The following is a 16,168-nucleotide window of genomic DNA, read 5'->3' on the forward strand; positions in this document are numbered from 1 at the left end:
CTGATCCATTTTAGATAAACATAGTAAGAAAAACACCTGTTAATTGACAAAGACCCACGATATCCTTGTGTTGTGTATCTGTATCTCTACCCTATCTGCACACTTTGATGTATTAAGCATTCTTATGCAATCCTCCAAAACACCTTTTTCAAGGACGCATTCCAAACAGGCATCTGTGACATAATGAATACAATGTGCAGAAAACAGAAAATCTATAAAATAATCAGTGGATTCCTGAAAGGAAGCACATCTAAAATATTTGCATGCAAATACACATACACACACCTTTTCTGTGTAGAGGAAGAGCCTCTCTAGAAATCAAGCTCTGTTGGACAAGGAGACAGTTCTCTTCCATGCACTCAATCTAAAATTACTTTTATGATCTTTGTAACATTCTGGTAAAATAGGGAAATATCCTCATTTTACATGTGTGCAAACTGAAACATAGAAAGATGCACTGATTAACCAAGATTACAAAGAGAGTCAGGGAGGGACACTGCACAAGGTCTAAGCCACTAGACTGAGCACGACTGAGGTTTAACTGCCTCATGCACTTGGCCACATTCCCTCTGGAAAAAAGGTGACATGGAATTTTCTCTTGAAGAAGATTTCTTACACGCAACTTCAAGCAAAAGTTAACACTTGGAGCCTACTTCCACTTTTGTGGAGATGCAGCTCTACTTCATACATGCAGTATTTGCCACGCCAGAAGCATTTTGGAAATAGCTAAAATATTTAGCAGAACATGAAAGTAAACTTTGTGTCTGTTCACATTAGAATACATCAGCCAACACGGACTGATCAGGAGATGCAACTGCCTAAAATTCTGAACAGTAAAATGGACTACAACAGTTACTACAATGCAGCGTACCAAATAATGAAATTTCCAAATTCTTTCAGGTCTAAACTATGAGTAGTTTACTAAAATAGGAACATGCCTTCTCAAATTTGCTGGCTAGATATGAACTGGAGAGATTTATTTTATTAGTAGTACAATTAAGAAACAAATAGCTGCAGTCTAAATATGATTGTGGCTGATGCACAGGAAACTCATTTCCCAATCCCTGGTCTCTGCTAATCCAAGAACAGGCTTTTTGCTTCCTGTTATGGCTGCCATACTTACTCTGTTGAAGGTATAATTTCCATGTAGGGACCAGGTGTTGTATTCATAGCACCCAATTTTGGATATCTCAAAAGTTTATACTATAGTGGAGCATCCTCTAGCTTCATTTAATGAAGAGACATAAGTGTTTCTAGGGTGTGATTCATCTTCCAGTAAATGAATCACTCTCTGAAGGCACCTCCAATGACTGCACAGGAGCCCTTGCTGACATCAGGGTGAATCATCGAAGCAGATTTTTGCAATTCAAAACCTGATCCTCAAAACTGACATTCTCTTGCAACCATTTGTTACCCTGCATACATCCATCTGGATCCTCAGACCCTTTAAATAAACTGAAGGGTATGGAGAAGTCCCACAAAATAAGGCACTGTTCAGGGCAAAGTCTTTGAAATAGCACTCTCAACTATTCTAATAAAAAGTCAGAGGAAAGAGGGAGGTTTCCCCCATTTTTTTTCATCTGTCTCTCCTAATCTAATTTGCAGAGGTGTTGATGACCTTGACCATTGTTACCATCTCCAGCTGGGGCAGTATATCTGAAATAGCAAATGTCAGGCCTCCTAACACAGCCCAAGGTATAAAAATAATCAGCTGCTTCAGAAAGTTTGTCCAACATGTTTTCTGAATCCCAACTGCATAAAGAAACTGATGATTATACCAGTCCCTAACTTGAAGATACAATATTGGCATTTGTCTTTATGTCTGTTCTTCCAAAGGGTTTAAGAACTGATTTTTAAAAAGAAATACTAGGATATCTTTACATATTTCTCTTTCAACCCATTTCCTATATGCTTCCCAATGAAAATGTGTCAATACCAACATGATTGGATTTTCTTGATAGTGTTTACAGATAGGATGCATTATTTGACATGCATTCAGTTCTGGAGCAACTTTAACTGAATTATTCATTCAGCTTCCAGTGTTCTGTTTCAGAAAAATAATCTTCCTGAGGGAAATTTTGATTTTTCCTGCTATCTCCTCTGTCATAGTATAGGAGTTCACAATCACGTAACAGAGGAAAGCAATTTAGATTAAAATCTCAGGTTTTGAGGGAAGCCTTTTGTTATTAAATTTTGAATATACAATAGTAACTGGCAACTATTTAATCAAAAGTTATTGTTCAGTCTGGGAGAAAAAAATAGGAGGTGTCCAGTAATAGGATATGTTAGGTAAAAGACTCAAAAGTACATGCTTAGTTTTCAAGTTGTCTTCAAATTCAGTCACCCAAACGATTTCATTGATTTTCCTGTATAATCACAGAGATAAAGTCAATGTACTCTACTTTTCAGTTTAATTATTCCAACTACAAATCTAAATTTAAAAATAAAAATATATCTAAATAAAACTCTACAAGCAATCTCTTTTCATTCAAGAGAAAGGAAAATCAACTTTCAAGACTGTATAACAAACAGGAGGAAATTAAACAAATGCAAGAAAAGATGTTTAGAAGAGCATGTTTCACTGTCAGGTTTGGGGGTTTATCCTCCACACATAAATTGAATAAGGGTAAATTCACAGAGATATTATCTGCCTGTGTGGGGATTTCTTTACAAAACACATTAGGCTTTTCAGTTTCCTACAAACTTATCGATGAATTTTAGCAGTTGGGCATTAAACTAAAACCAATCATTGTTATTGTTTCTAAGTAGAAGACTGGACCCACTAAAGGATATGACATCGGCCACATGAATGGCAGAAATCCATCTTTCTCAGAGTACTACACCCATATGGTATCCTTCATCTGGAGATCCTGAACTAAATTCAAACACCTTTACAAACCAGGTCAATATTGTTTACTTTGCAAATTACAAACCTGATACAATTGGTTTCTGACAACAGTCTTAAAAGTGTCTAAGCCCTAGCCTAACAGCCTGTCTACAAGGCTGCAGTGTTTACCCACCTTCATATAATCAACATAGCACTTCTGAAAGTGCAAGAAACCTAGAAAATAGTTTGAGTCAGACTCTAGGCAGAAATAGAAATTTGGCCATTTGCTTAGGATTTTCAAGAGTTGTGGAAAAAAAAATTATAACAAACTATGATGTGATGTATCCAGAGCACTTGGCACTTTTCTGCACATGCACTATCCATAATTTTTTGGACAGAAATACAGGATTTTCAGTATCAAGCCAGCTATTTTGATACCCAAATGTTTATTGCTCATTTCAACTTTGACAGCTGTCCTGCTTTTGACTAAAACAGAGTTAATTTTCTTCAAAGCAGCTCATATGGTGCTATGTTTAGGATGTGTGATCAAAACAGTGTTGATAACACACCCATATTTTAGCTAATGCTGAGCATTGTTTGCACAGTGTCAAGGCCTTTTCTGTTTCCCAGACTGCCCTGCCAGCGAGTAGACTGGGGGTACACCCGAAGTTGGGAGGGGACACAGCCAGGACACTTTATGCCAACGGACCTACGGGATATCCCACGCCCTATGACATTGTGCTCAGCAGTACAAACTGGGAGAAAGGAGAAAGAGAGGGGGGGGTGTTTGGAGTTACAGAATTTGTATTCCCAAGTAACCGTTATGTGAGATAAGCCCTGTTTTTCCTGGAAACAGCTAAACACCTGCCAGCCAATGGAAGGTAGTGAATTAAGTCCTTATTTTTCTTTGCTTGTGCACACAGCTTTTGCTTTACCTATTAAACTGTCTTTAACTCAGCTCACTTTCCCCACACACACACTTTCATCCTTTCAATTCTCTTCCCCATCCCACTGTGGGGTCAGCAGCTATGCGGTGCTTAGCTACCTAACAGCATTAAACCACAGCAGCAACTTTTTGCTTTTAATAGTGTTTCTAAAACTCCATTTCGGCCTGGTAAATCCAAGGTAAATAGCATGTGGTTCATGGTCCTGGCACTGCCCATAAAACTTTCGCATATTGTACAGGTAGCAAGAGCACAAGAGGAATGTACTTGTCACTGTTCATGGTGAAGATGCCAACTTTTACCATATTCAGTCTGTTTGGCTACATCGGCGCTTAAGGTGGTGTCTGGGTAAAGAGAATGCATCCTCTCAAGTGCTGAGAGAGATGTCATCTACATACACAGACCTTTCTTACAAAAATTATTGTCCACAAGTCTTATAAATTAATGTGAATTTAGGTACTTCTCTTTAAACATCTCAATATATAGTGGAGAGCCACATACCTCAAATCCCACTTTTCAAATAAGTATGTGACTCACCAAATGTATTTTGACATCTTTTTACCACTTGTGAGCAGCTATCACTATCCAAGTACCTGAGCATAAAACACACAGCGGTAGATTTTTATATGAGGCACACAAGTATCCACTACAGACAAGGAGACAAATCCACTTACAAATGAAGACAACACTAAAATTCACAGGGTCACTAAAAGGCACCCTTTAACCTCAAGCAAGCTTTGAATCCGGTTCTAAACCAGAACAGTGAATAAAGCAAACTGTTAACAACCTAAAAGCACAGCATGCTCACTTGTTACCATACCAAACATCATACCAAAAGCCCATCTCAGATGAATCAAATGTTCAGAGTACATCCCAGATGCCAAGTATCAGCAAACCAAGACTGAGAAATTAAAAACAGATTGTAGAAATAAGGGAGAAATTAACTCAATGAGTTCTTCCAAGATATAAAAAGAAGAAAATCTCTTCTCCTACAAATTAAACAAGAAGCCCTTAGAGTGAGATGGATATGAGATTAGAAAAACTATATTAAAAGTATCTATGAAACAAGTAGTAAACAATCAAGCCTATCTTACATCAGGAAGCAAGAGGGTAAAAATGTGCATCATAATAACAACACAAAGCAGCATTGGTACTTCAGATCTTGCAGCAAAATTAACCCCAAAATAAAATTCTACCAGAACAAAGAGGTAAAACCATGGTTACATGGCTTATGTCATCTCCATTTTGTCATGGAAAAATAAAAATATCTAAAATTACTGTTGCTGTTTGTCACAAGAGATTTGTTGAGTGAGAACTGGCAGTGCTGAAACTTTGCTTCTATTATATCTACCTGCATTTCACAGGGACATGCTGATCCCTGGCCCAAGAACTGTAGCACATGGGTCTTCACAACTGGCAGTTACAGCAGAACTTGAAGCACAGTAAGCTTACAGCTTAGAAAGAGCCCCTTCACACAAAATATATGCGGCCTTCCTTTTCTGTCTCATGCTACTCTCAACCCCAAAGTCTCTTTACCTAGACAGGTGCAACTGCAAGAATCAGACTTTTGATTCCAACTCCTTCCTGCACTGCTAAAAAAATAAATTTAAAAGGAAGCCAGCCACAAGCAACCTTTCTACTAAACAGCTTCTTTCCCCCCCTCCAAAAAATCATCTGCTGAGAAGTTAATTGCCTTACAGTGTCTCTTGTCACAGGATCATCTCATCAAGGGGTTCATGTCATCACTAAATGATTTATCTATAATGATAAAATAATCTCATCCATGTTCCAGAGCCAGTTTCCTTTTGTGACTGAAGGTACCTGCAGGCTGAGGACCACAGGCTTTCCCTGTTAACACCCTGCCTTTGCTGCCACGCTCCCGCCCAGAGCCCTCCCATTAGTGTCTCAGCACAGTGCGATGGCCCTCGGCTCTCCTGGAGCTGCCACTCCTCCCAATTAGCCACCGTCTCTGTAACCCCACGGAGGGCTGACTCATTCAGCCTTCCTTAGTTCCTACCGCAGGTTCATTGGATAACTCACATCTCCATTTTCCCACAGTATTTTTCAACTGCCCATTTTAGCCTTGGTGGTTTGAAAGATAACATTGCACTCTCTCCATAATAACTAATTGGCCATGACTGAGGAGGTGTATGAAACATAGAGTAAACATAGAACAAGCCATTATAGTGGTTCTAAAATTAAGTTTTGATGGAAACTGCCAGGCAGACAGACAGAAAAGCACTCTCCAGGGACAGCACTCAGGTTTGGAGCTCATTTCTCACAACATCTGACACGCTCGGGAGGTGAGAGCATGGCTCACCTGAAGTCAATGAGAGTTTTCACTGCAGACTTCACTAGGGCCAGGATTTCACCCCAGGGATACTGCACAGCACATCTTTCAGTTGAGTTTAAGTTAAGTGGCTGGCATGACACGGAAGGATTCAGCTAGGGCTAACAAAGTCCTTCTAGTTGCATTAGTTGACAAAGTTTTAGTCGTTTGCTTTCACTTTTGACATGCTGAAGGGAATGCCACTAAAATTGCAGCTCAATTAAGTCATGCGGCTCCTGCTGATTCTTTCATTACTGACTGGTCTCAGATATGAAAACAACTTATAGGACTGGAAACTGCATATTAACTTACTCCTATGCTGAGGATCAAACTATCATCTTTCACCTTACTGCTCCTTCAATGTATCATTACATTGGTAATACAGATCACAACAATGGTTTTACGTATCATTGAAATATTTAAACTAGAAGCAGTGGCCAATATCTGATTTTTTTTTTAAATAAAAAAAATAAAAACACCACCACCAAACAACATATCAACCAGCTCACTAAACACTTACCCATGTAGAAATGGAGCACTTGCCATGGCTTTGCATGACATGTGAAGCGACAGAGAACACCACGCTGCTGCTGCAGCAAGAACCCTGCCACCACCCAACACTCCAGAGCCATGACAGCCACACTCACAGCGTTTCCAAGCCTTGATACCTTCTACCTCTGAGCACCCCCACACCCAAGGGACAAAGTGACTGCTCCCGCACCACTGTCTGCCATTGAGAGTGTTGTAGATTTACTCTGTCACCCAGTGGCGGAATGATGGGCACTGTCAGGTTTTGGGTAGCAATACATGCAGTTAAGCAGTCTCCCCCTCCCTGCATTCAACTTGAGGATTTTGACAAGATCGCATTTCTAAAAAGAACTCCTTTTTGGGAATTACTGCTGTTCTACATCAAAGAAAGACTCCCCAAATACTAAACCACTTCATAAAACTCTGGGCTGGTTTTCACAGACTTCAGGAGCCTCAGTCCTGTTTGTTCAGTCTCCCTCTCACACCCCACAGCACTCGGGAGGTTTCAGATCATTTGGAAAGACTCTGTACTGTTTGCTATATGGAGACTCAGATCTCAAGTCAGTTCCTGAATAGTTCAGAGGGGTTCTCATCTCCTCTTTGGCAAAGGTCCAATGCTTTTATAAAAGTATTTAACTAAAATTATACTACCATTTTTCAGTTCAGCTCCAGTATTACTCTATATTACTTCCAGTTCTAAACTCCATAGTTTAGATAACCACTTCAAACAGAAGAGTTAATTTATGTTTTGGATCTCAGTTAAACTGCCTGGCTGGAGCAAGATAATTGTTTTACAATCTGAAAGGAAAAAAAACTCAAAACATTTGCTCTTTCTAGTTGATTCTCAAATCACCACAATCACCTGTCTGTCCATATGACCCTCATCAGCACTCCAACAAATGAAAATAGAACCAAATAAAAGGAGATTTCCCCTGAAAAAATTCCACAGAAACAAATATTCAGATACATTTCAAACTATGCAGGCTAAATTTTCAGAGACTGCTCTTGTAAGTAATCACCTCAATTTAAGGGTTTATTGCTTTGACATTAAAAAAAAGTCTAAATGTATATTGGACCAATGTAAAAAACATTTGAGAATGGGATAATACACCTATTCACACACTTTAGGAAATGACTAAGTCATTTGAGGCTTGCTGGTCTTGATTTAAGATTATTTCCTCTACCATTATCCATCCTCTCTCTCTGACACACCCACAGCATACAAATACGATGAATGCAAGATGCCAATGGTAAAGCATAACACATTATTCCTGCTCTGTTCAAGTCATCAACCTGTCTATCAACATTTTCAGTTCACTGGCAAGGACTGCAAGTCCCCAGATCTAAATCAAAAAAAAAAAAAGAAAAAACACTGTTAAGTCTATATTCAGCAGTAGTCGGGCTTTGCAGCTACCAAACTTGGGCTCCACAGCTCACTAAGACTCCGGGGACTGCCACAAGCTCCTATTCAAGACCCTTAACTGAACCTCTGGAGGCTGACTTCTACTCTTTAGTAACGGACATCAGCAGGACCTGGATCAACTCCTGGGAGAAATCCAAAGTAGATGTCTGCTCCCCTCTGAGCAGGGGCTGGGTGAGGCCTCTGCTGCAGCCCAGCGCCCCGGGGAGATGTGTAAGTGGTTGCTGCCTTCTAGGGGTGGTCAAAGGATCCAAGACAGGTAGGCACAGGTACCGATTGCTATAATTTGTTTTCTGCAGTACTTTTTCAGTGCTTTCATAAATACTCACGGCCTTCTCTCAATTCTATCAATGCAGTATACAAAAAAAGTTCAACTGATTTTTCTAGGATGAAAAAAAATACATTTTCATCATAATTAGGGACTGGGTTAAGACATATCATCATTCAGTCTTTGGTCACACCCATACTACCATTCGGCTGATGCATAGCCATTCCATGAAAACCTCTGGCTATTAAAAACTTCTTTAAAAAAAAAAAATCTTTTCTCGATTAATGCTGAACATATCCTGGACATTTCCTTGAAGCTTAACTGCAATAACTGTAATAATACAGGCCTGACAGCAACTGATGTAATATGCCAGCTGGAGATCTCTCTTATGCTAAAAAGTTTATAGCCTTTCTGTCAAATAAAAGGGACAATCGGTGGGTGAAAATTAACTTCCAATCCCCAATACTACCAATCTGAAGTTGGGTGCACCTGTAATGCACAATTACAGCACTCTACCCAAGTAACCATTTCTCTGACAGCTTCTGCTACAACTTAAAAGAGCAGAGAAGCAATCTAGGTCACAAATTCATATTCAAATGTTGAGAGTAAATTACCTAGCTGCATAACATTTCCACCATGCCATCTTCTCTCTCAAAAGAAAGTGTTTTACATTAAGTAAAGCAGCGAATCCCTCTTTTAAATACATCCCTTAACCTTCTTTAAATTTATTACATTTTAATTAAAGTCATAGGACTTCATTTAGGTAAGTTGAAAACCTCAGGTTGTCAGCCAGAATATCTTATTTATAAGAACTTAGAAGTCTTGGATTCCCATACTTGGATTATGTTGCTTTAATTTATTTATTTTTCCAATTAAAAAGTTTTCACTGCTCATGCATTTTTTATTCCCTAATGCGCTAGTCTATCAGGAGAAACATAAAAGAAGCAGACAACATGTTTTTTCAGTTGGAGACTACTTCCTAGCCTGCTCCAGTTTTATAATCTATTCTCTTATGCTCTTACCAACCCCCTCCATCAAACAGCTACGAGTATCCATCAAAACCGCAGCCTGTATTCATAGTAAAAGGCACTCCAGCACATATTTTCACTGGAAAGCATTAATTTTTGCAGCAAAGTGCCTTTCTCCCTTTTATGCCTGCAGACAGAGTTCAAGTAAAGGAATACTGATACTGTCTGAACATGGGAGTACCTTTGTAGCAATATGGTTGATAATAAAAATATAAAGCAAGCACCTTTCACGCTTACCTCCCCAGATTAATTAGACACACTGAGAACAATTTGGAATTTATATTTCTTAAATAAATTGCCAATAAATACATTATGATACAGTACCTGCCACCTCTAGGTTCCATGCTATTCCCCCACTCTTCTCTTCACACTGCTAAATGTAACATTTTCCCATGGTGTTACTGCTGTAGGGGGCAAGCATTGCAGTGGGCAGTCCGGTACCACGGGCAACATCACGGACTCTACAGCTGAAACTAATTCCCAGTGAAGACAAACACCAGCTCTTGTAGGCCTATGACAGTCTCCTGGGGTTGCAAATCTCCTGACAATGCAGCTATGAACAGCAGGACCCTTTACCTCTGCTCCCCTAAGAGGCCAAATCCTGGAAGGAGCATGGCAGAGTTTATTTCATTATATATTAACCCTTCAGTTCCACAGGTTATTTAAGGACCCTCTGAGAATGACAGTTGCTCTAGCTCAACCTAAACACTCATCAGAAAGCCCCTGACAACTCCCGAGAGTAGGGGAGCACAGATCCTATACAAAACCAATATTTTGAAACAGGATTTGTTCACCACTAGTGGACTTGGCATTGGAGATAGAACAAAATTAAGAGCAGCGTACGTAATTTCCATGTTACTTTCAGCACAGGTTTTACTTGTGCATCAGTTGTACATTCATAATTAATGTAGTCTTTTCATTTTTCTAGGCTTTCAGAGCCTTACTAGAACGTTAAAAGCACGTTAGCAAGTACACCCGCTGCTTATTATGCCAGTTGTCTGAGATGTATCCCTGGCTAGAGGTTACTGCCTATCACAGAATCACAGAATCATCTAGGTTGGAAAGGACCTAGATTGTGGCTGGATATTTTTCCTAATGCAAACACTTGCAATACACTCTCAGATACAGATTAACTTTTAATAACACTGCAATCACAAATCACTCAGAATAGCCTTCCAAATGTATAACATATCACCATAGCCCTTAAAAAAATGAGTAATGCATTTATAGAAATTCATGCATATCTGTAAGGAAGCAATGTTGCAACACCCTTAAAGAAATCCAGTATGAACCAAAGGGATTAACTTTGTTGGTCTTTCTTTTTTTTTTCTTTTTACTTAGTTTTTATTTTTTACAGGGGAGAGAACAGTAAGTAAAAAGCACAGAACTTCTTTAACTAGACAGGTAGACTTCAGGCTAAATTCTTGTTCTGATGACACCGAAGCTCTGCAGGAGATGGGATAGGTGAATCTATTGACTGCAGTCATTTTCTCTTTCTGTGTGACTTGTTCAATTAAGTCTGTAGAAGCATTGCTTCTCATTAGGCATCCTGAACTCTGCTGAGAGCCACTGACACCACACTAGCCTAAAATGGTGACATTTACATGTTAAGCCTGCAGCTCTTAACACTAGATTCTGGGCATACTTTCCCCTGCAGCTTTCCTAACACTAACATGAGGAAGGCTTAGGATTTTCAGTAGTGCTCAGCAGTACCCCTCACTGGCTTGCTCTTCATTTTCATATCTTTTAACATAATTGTAGTGTCATCAGGAAACGCTAGTGCAAAGATGAACAAGATGTCGACTCATCTTCTGAGGGCAAAAATGTAGGGGGTTAAGATATAATAAAGGAAACTATAACACCAAATTCTCTAATTAACAGAGCGGAGATGGTACAGCTGAGTCAGGAGCTTAAAGACTCCCTTTTTTTTTTTTTTCCTCATTTAAACTTCTACTATGATCTGCCCTCAAGTCATGCTTTCAGAACTATTCCTATTACTTTTCGAGAGGAGTTGTCATAAAATACCACAAATACACAGCCAGAGGCATTCAGGTATGGATTTATGCTGGGAGCAGCCTTGAGATGTACCACCTTAAGGGACACTCTTAGATGGATCAGCCCTGTTTAGGGCTGCCTGACAGACAGCTATACACATTTATCACCTCATACGACAGCACAGCTCATTCCATAATTGTATTTATCTATTTCTGCCTGTTGCTGTAAAGAAAATCAGGTCACAACCATGACTCTTGTCCCTGGATAGACTTCTGTACCATGCAAGCATTTTGTGTTGTCTTCTTTTCACATTGTGTGCAAGAAGGCAGCCAGCAAAACAATCTGCTAAAAAGGGTCTTTCTAAAACACATCTGCTGCTCATAAAAAAAAAAAAAAAAATCATAGCAGATAATGAAGAACCTGTACCAAAACCTGGTATATGAATAAACAAACAAGAAAGTATACTGTTGTAAGCAAAGTAATATAACAGATAAACAAATAACGGTAAGATAAATAAATCAGACTGAAATGAAGACAATCTTTAGAAATTGTAGATTTCATGGCTCAATTAAATTAAAATTGCTCTAAGCATTTAATTGCTTCTAGGGTCCAAATGAAAGGATTCAATAAGCAACCCTCCTTCAGATTAGATTTTTACTGTCAGTAGTCAATGCAGTTGCAGAAAATGGTTGTAACCTTCTTCTCAAAAGAGTATCTCATAATTACTTTGGTCAAAATTTAAACTTTTCAAATGTTCCAATAACTGCACACTCCTATAATACACATGTAACTTAATGTTCTTCAGGTGGGCAGAATAAAGACTTCAGAAAAACGTATCTGCTACCATCACCCTAGCCCCCTTTAAGTGCCACAATTCCAAAATGCATATGCTGATCCTCTCACTGAAGGAAAAGGATACTTTTATATTAGTTTTTGTGCAAGAAGACATGAAAGTAATGGTTCATTTTCCTCATTCCTAAAGATTATTTTGAAGGTCCTAACTTCAAGGTTTCGGAGTTTTCTCATCAACCACTAAGCTAGCAAAAGCCAAAGTCTTCAAGACATTGTGAAATCAAATCTCAAGGGAAGAGAGATTCTAGGTTTGCTGCTTTTTATTCCTTGAAATCCTGAAAATCTGCCATCTTGCAGTCCTCACAACTTTTAAAGGAAAAAACGTGCAATGGCAGACAGAATACCCTTCAGAAAATCAAAAGCACCAGTTCTAGACCTGCAAAAAGAAGGTTCCAGGTTTCTCTGGAGTTTCCAAGTTGGGCGGCAGGTGGAAAATCAGTAAAAAGTGCATTGCTTGATTATGTAAAATAAAATCAAAATGCCTCTGACACATCTATCTATTCTTCAAGTTTTCAGGTATGCTGAGTGAAGCAGTTCACAACAGAACAAACTCAACACTAATCTATCACACTTAAATGCAATCACAGTCAAACGTAACATTAGCTAGTGCCTAAACTACGGAGATGCATTTAATACTCCCCAGTCAGCAATCAACCTTTTCCACATTTGTTCATAATCACAATGAATCGTATCATTTTAATGCTTTGTTTTCCTTTTCTTATCCCATGGCAGTTCATCGTGCTTTTTAAATTAGATATTAAAAAAAAAATTCTCCTCTTCCCATTTTTTTCTTGTGTTTAAGCAGAGAGCATTTTTTAATGAAATATACACCACTGAACATATTTTCTTACCTGTTGCAGTCCACATGGAGCAGAAGGTGGGATGCACTAAGTGACACGGCAATCTTATGCCACTGTCCATCTGCCAGACGGTATGGGAACACCTCTGTTCTTGACTTCCCATTAAACCTGTAGTGATATCTAATCTCATCACGTAGGCCACTGCTCTCCAGTTCGAAATAGCTGTATTTAAAACATGAAGAAGAATCAGTTCCATTTTTTGGTTTATTCATTGCTTCTGTCACTTTCTTCTTAAGCAAACACCACATGGAAGGTCGCAATCTAAAGAGGTTACTCAGCATGGATTAGCTACTAGTTCATTTTTTAGAAGAGTTAGAGAGACAAGACTATACGTTCAGTGCATTACAAAAACAGCAGTACAAATTATGCAAAAACAGCTCACGTTCAAAACACCATTTGATAGTCCTGGAAAGTGAAGTCATCTTTTTACCCACAGAACAGGTTCGACTACAAGAAAATGATCCCTATTCTTTTCACCAAAAAGTTTTGTAAGAACACAGGGTTTGTAGGAAACGCAAAAATAAAGAACTGTACGTATCGTTACCAACGAACAAACAAAAAGCCATTAAGGTAAGAAACCACCAGGTAATCATTAAATTTGCATTTACTATTCACAAATCCACTTTTTTAAGAACTGTTTACTTTTAGGACTCCCCTACATGCAATTGTGCTTAACTCATTTTCTGATTTTTACTGTTACAGCTATAATTGTTCAGCTTCATAAGTGAACAAAACACCATGACTGGATTAGGTGTCTCAACACCTGGCACGAACAGTCAAACACTCAGACCCTTCAGACAGTTGTCACAGTCATACAAGAGCCATCGAAGTACAGCTATTAACTGACTTCATGCCGGTGGGGGGAGCCAATTCTTTTTCTAGGGTGAATTTAGCCCTTCCAGGTGGTGGCAAGATTAATAGTGAAGTCTTCTCTTGGACCTCAGATTTTACAGAGTATTTACAGTATATCAAATCAAGGCTCTCTTTTTCCTGCTAAAATGAAGCCCTCGATATAGAAACAAGCTGATGAAGACTTCCTTTTATAGTAGAAATAACTCTACAACTAAGTGCAGATATTAGGTTGTCCAGATAGTCCCTACCCACATCTACCTCCACAGTGTCATCTTCCTCCTCATGGACAATGCCAGTTTAACGTGGCAGTTGAAAAATGCGTTCTGGTTGGGGGTAAAAATAAAATTTAAAAACATTACAGTAAATGAAATCCACTTCCAAAAATTAAATCTGACATGAAACAATAAATATCCAGGTGCCAATTTTCATTTTCACACAAGCTTTTTATGCTGTTTGGTTGTACACAGACCTTAATAGCCAGTGTGCACAACCATTACATAAGGTGTGTACTATCAAGCACACGATCTATGAGCTATCAAGAATAGCTCTTACCAGTGAAGTGGAAGCTTTTTAGGACATAACTGAAAAAGAGGTTTTTGGGAAGAACATAGTCATGATGTAAAACACTAGCTGGGAATATGTGCAAAAAATCGCAACAGACTGGGAAGGGGACCACCAAGACAGTAAGAGCAACTCAAGCCCTCCTCCATCTTGCCAATGCCTTGCCATTACATTTTTCATGCAACATATGAGCATTAACAGATCACCCAAATCAAAGACTCAAGTGGCAAAGTAAAAAACACAAGCAGATAAAAGCAAAACCGAAACTGAATGAAAACACAGCATGAATAAATACAAATAAAATACATGCAGTACAGACTGCAAAAAAATAAGGCAGGCTGGTGTTGTGAAGGAACTGGCCTGCTTCATGCACATAAAGGCACAAGGAAGGCAGGGAAACAGGAGTTTTCTATATGGTGGAGCAGAATGGTAATTAACTACTGCCACCACCAACTCCCATTAAAATACCTAAATTACATTCATAAGAAATCTGGAGAGGATTTTTTTATTATTTTATTTTGGTGCTCAGTAACAGCACAGTCAATATACAGAAGATACTGCTGCTGGTGTTTCCAAGCCAGGAAAGCACTAGGACAAGTGCTGTCAGTGATGTCATACCAAGTTAAATGTTTCATAATTGCCATCTGCTGTCAAAGCACAAAAGGAAGTCATTAAAGATACTTTCTCTCTTCTTCAGACAAACAGCAGTGAGGCAGAAAACTCCAAAAAAATAAGGCAGAGCTACATAACATTCTATTATCTCTCTCATACACAAAGTATTTGCATAAATATATATATATCCATTTACATTGTTGATCACAGAAGCTTAAGAGCCTGAGAGCAAGACAAGCTCCTGTTGCAAGAAGCACACTGCTTCCTGCAATCATTCTTCATAATCTCCCATAGCCACAGAGCTAATCGCTTACCACACAACGTTTTGTTTGTTAATAAAAAGACAACAGTCCAGCCCTGGAAAGGTCAGTCAGATACTGTACTTAATCATATCTAGGCTCTATTATTTGAATAGAACAGGGAATTGCAAAGCACCGTAGTTTCTTATCTGACAAGCTTTAGTGTCAATAGTTACTTCAGGACTAAAAACAGTTTGTTGCTCAGGCACTGAGTTTGTTGTCAATCTCCTGACTAATTTATATAATACAGAAGTGACTAGTTAAAATTTACTGTAATAGCCAGTGCTAACGTTTTTATGTATGTACACCTAATGCACTACTAAGTGCCACAGGACTGTATAAAACACCATGTTTTACCTCTTCGGTGACAGGAAAGGAGGATAACAACAGACAAATTCTGCACCTATTTTTCACCACCCTTCAACAGGCGCAAAGCAGTAACGCTCAGACAAACATCATTCAACAACAGTCAACAAAATTGCAACAGCAGAAACTGGCTGTATTAGCCCAACATACATCTATCTCAAGTATTTAAAAAATGCAAGGTAATGGAAACCAACACTCTTGCATTGATTTTTTTTTTTTTTTTTTGAAGATGCACAAACTCACATTGACATCTTGACTACACACACGCTTCACCACGTTCACAATTCAGAAGATGTAGTTGTCTTTTCTCTACCGGAATATAATTCATGTGCAAATAGCTCTCTCAATAGCAAACATCAACTTTTCTTTCCTCCTCCCACCAGACTCTGGAGGAAAGCCTCTTCAAAAGCAATGACATAAAGGCCAT

The 16,168-nt window shown here is 38.8% G+C and overlaps 1 protein-coding gene across 2 annotated transcripts in view; it reads right to left on the reverse strand.

The window, feature by feature from the left end:
- The window catches only part of NELL1 (neural EGFL like 1), a 296,030-nt gene that overhangs the window by 240,364 nt on the left and 39,498 nt on the right, over nucleotides 1-16,168 (reverse strand). For both annotated transcript variants that reach the window (XM_074842236.1, XM_074842235.1), the window contains exon 4: nucleotides 13,043-13,213. In XM_074842236.1, the coding sequence (XP_074698337.1) occupies nucleotides 13,043-13,213 (171 nt within the window). The remainder of the gene's footprint in view (nucleotides 1-13,042; nucleotides 13,214-16,168) is intronic.

This window comes from Strix aluco, chromosome 16 (assembly GCF_031877795.1).
Source record: "Strix aluco isolate bStrAlu1 chromosome 16, bStrAlu1.hap1, whole genome shotgun sequence".
In the NCBI taxonomy this organism is placed as follows: Eukaryota; Metazoa; Chordata; class Aves; order Strigiformes; family Strigidae; genus Strix; species Strix aluco.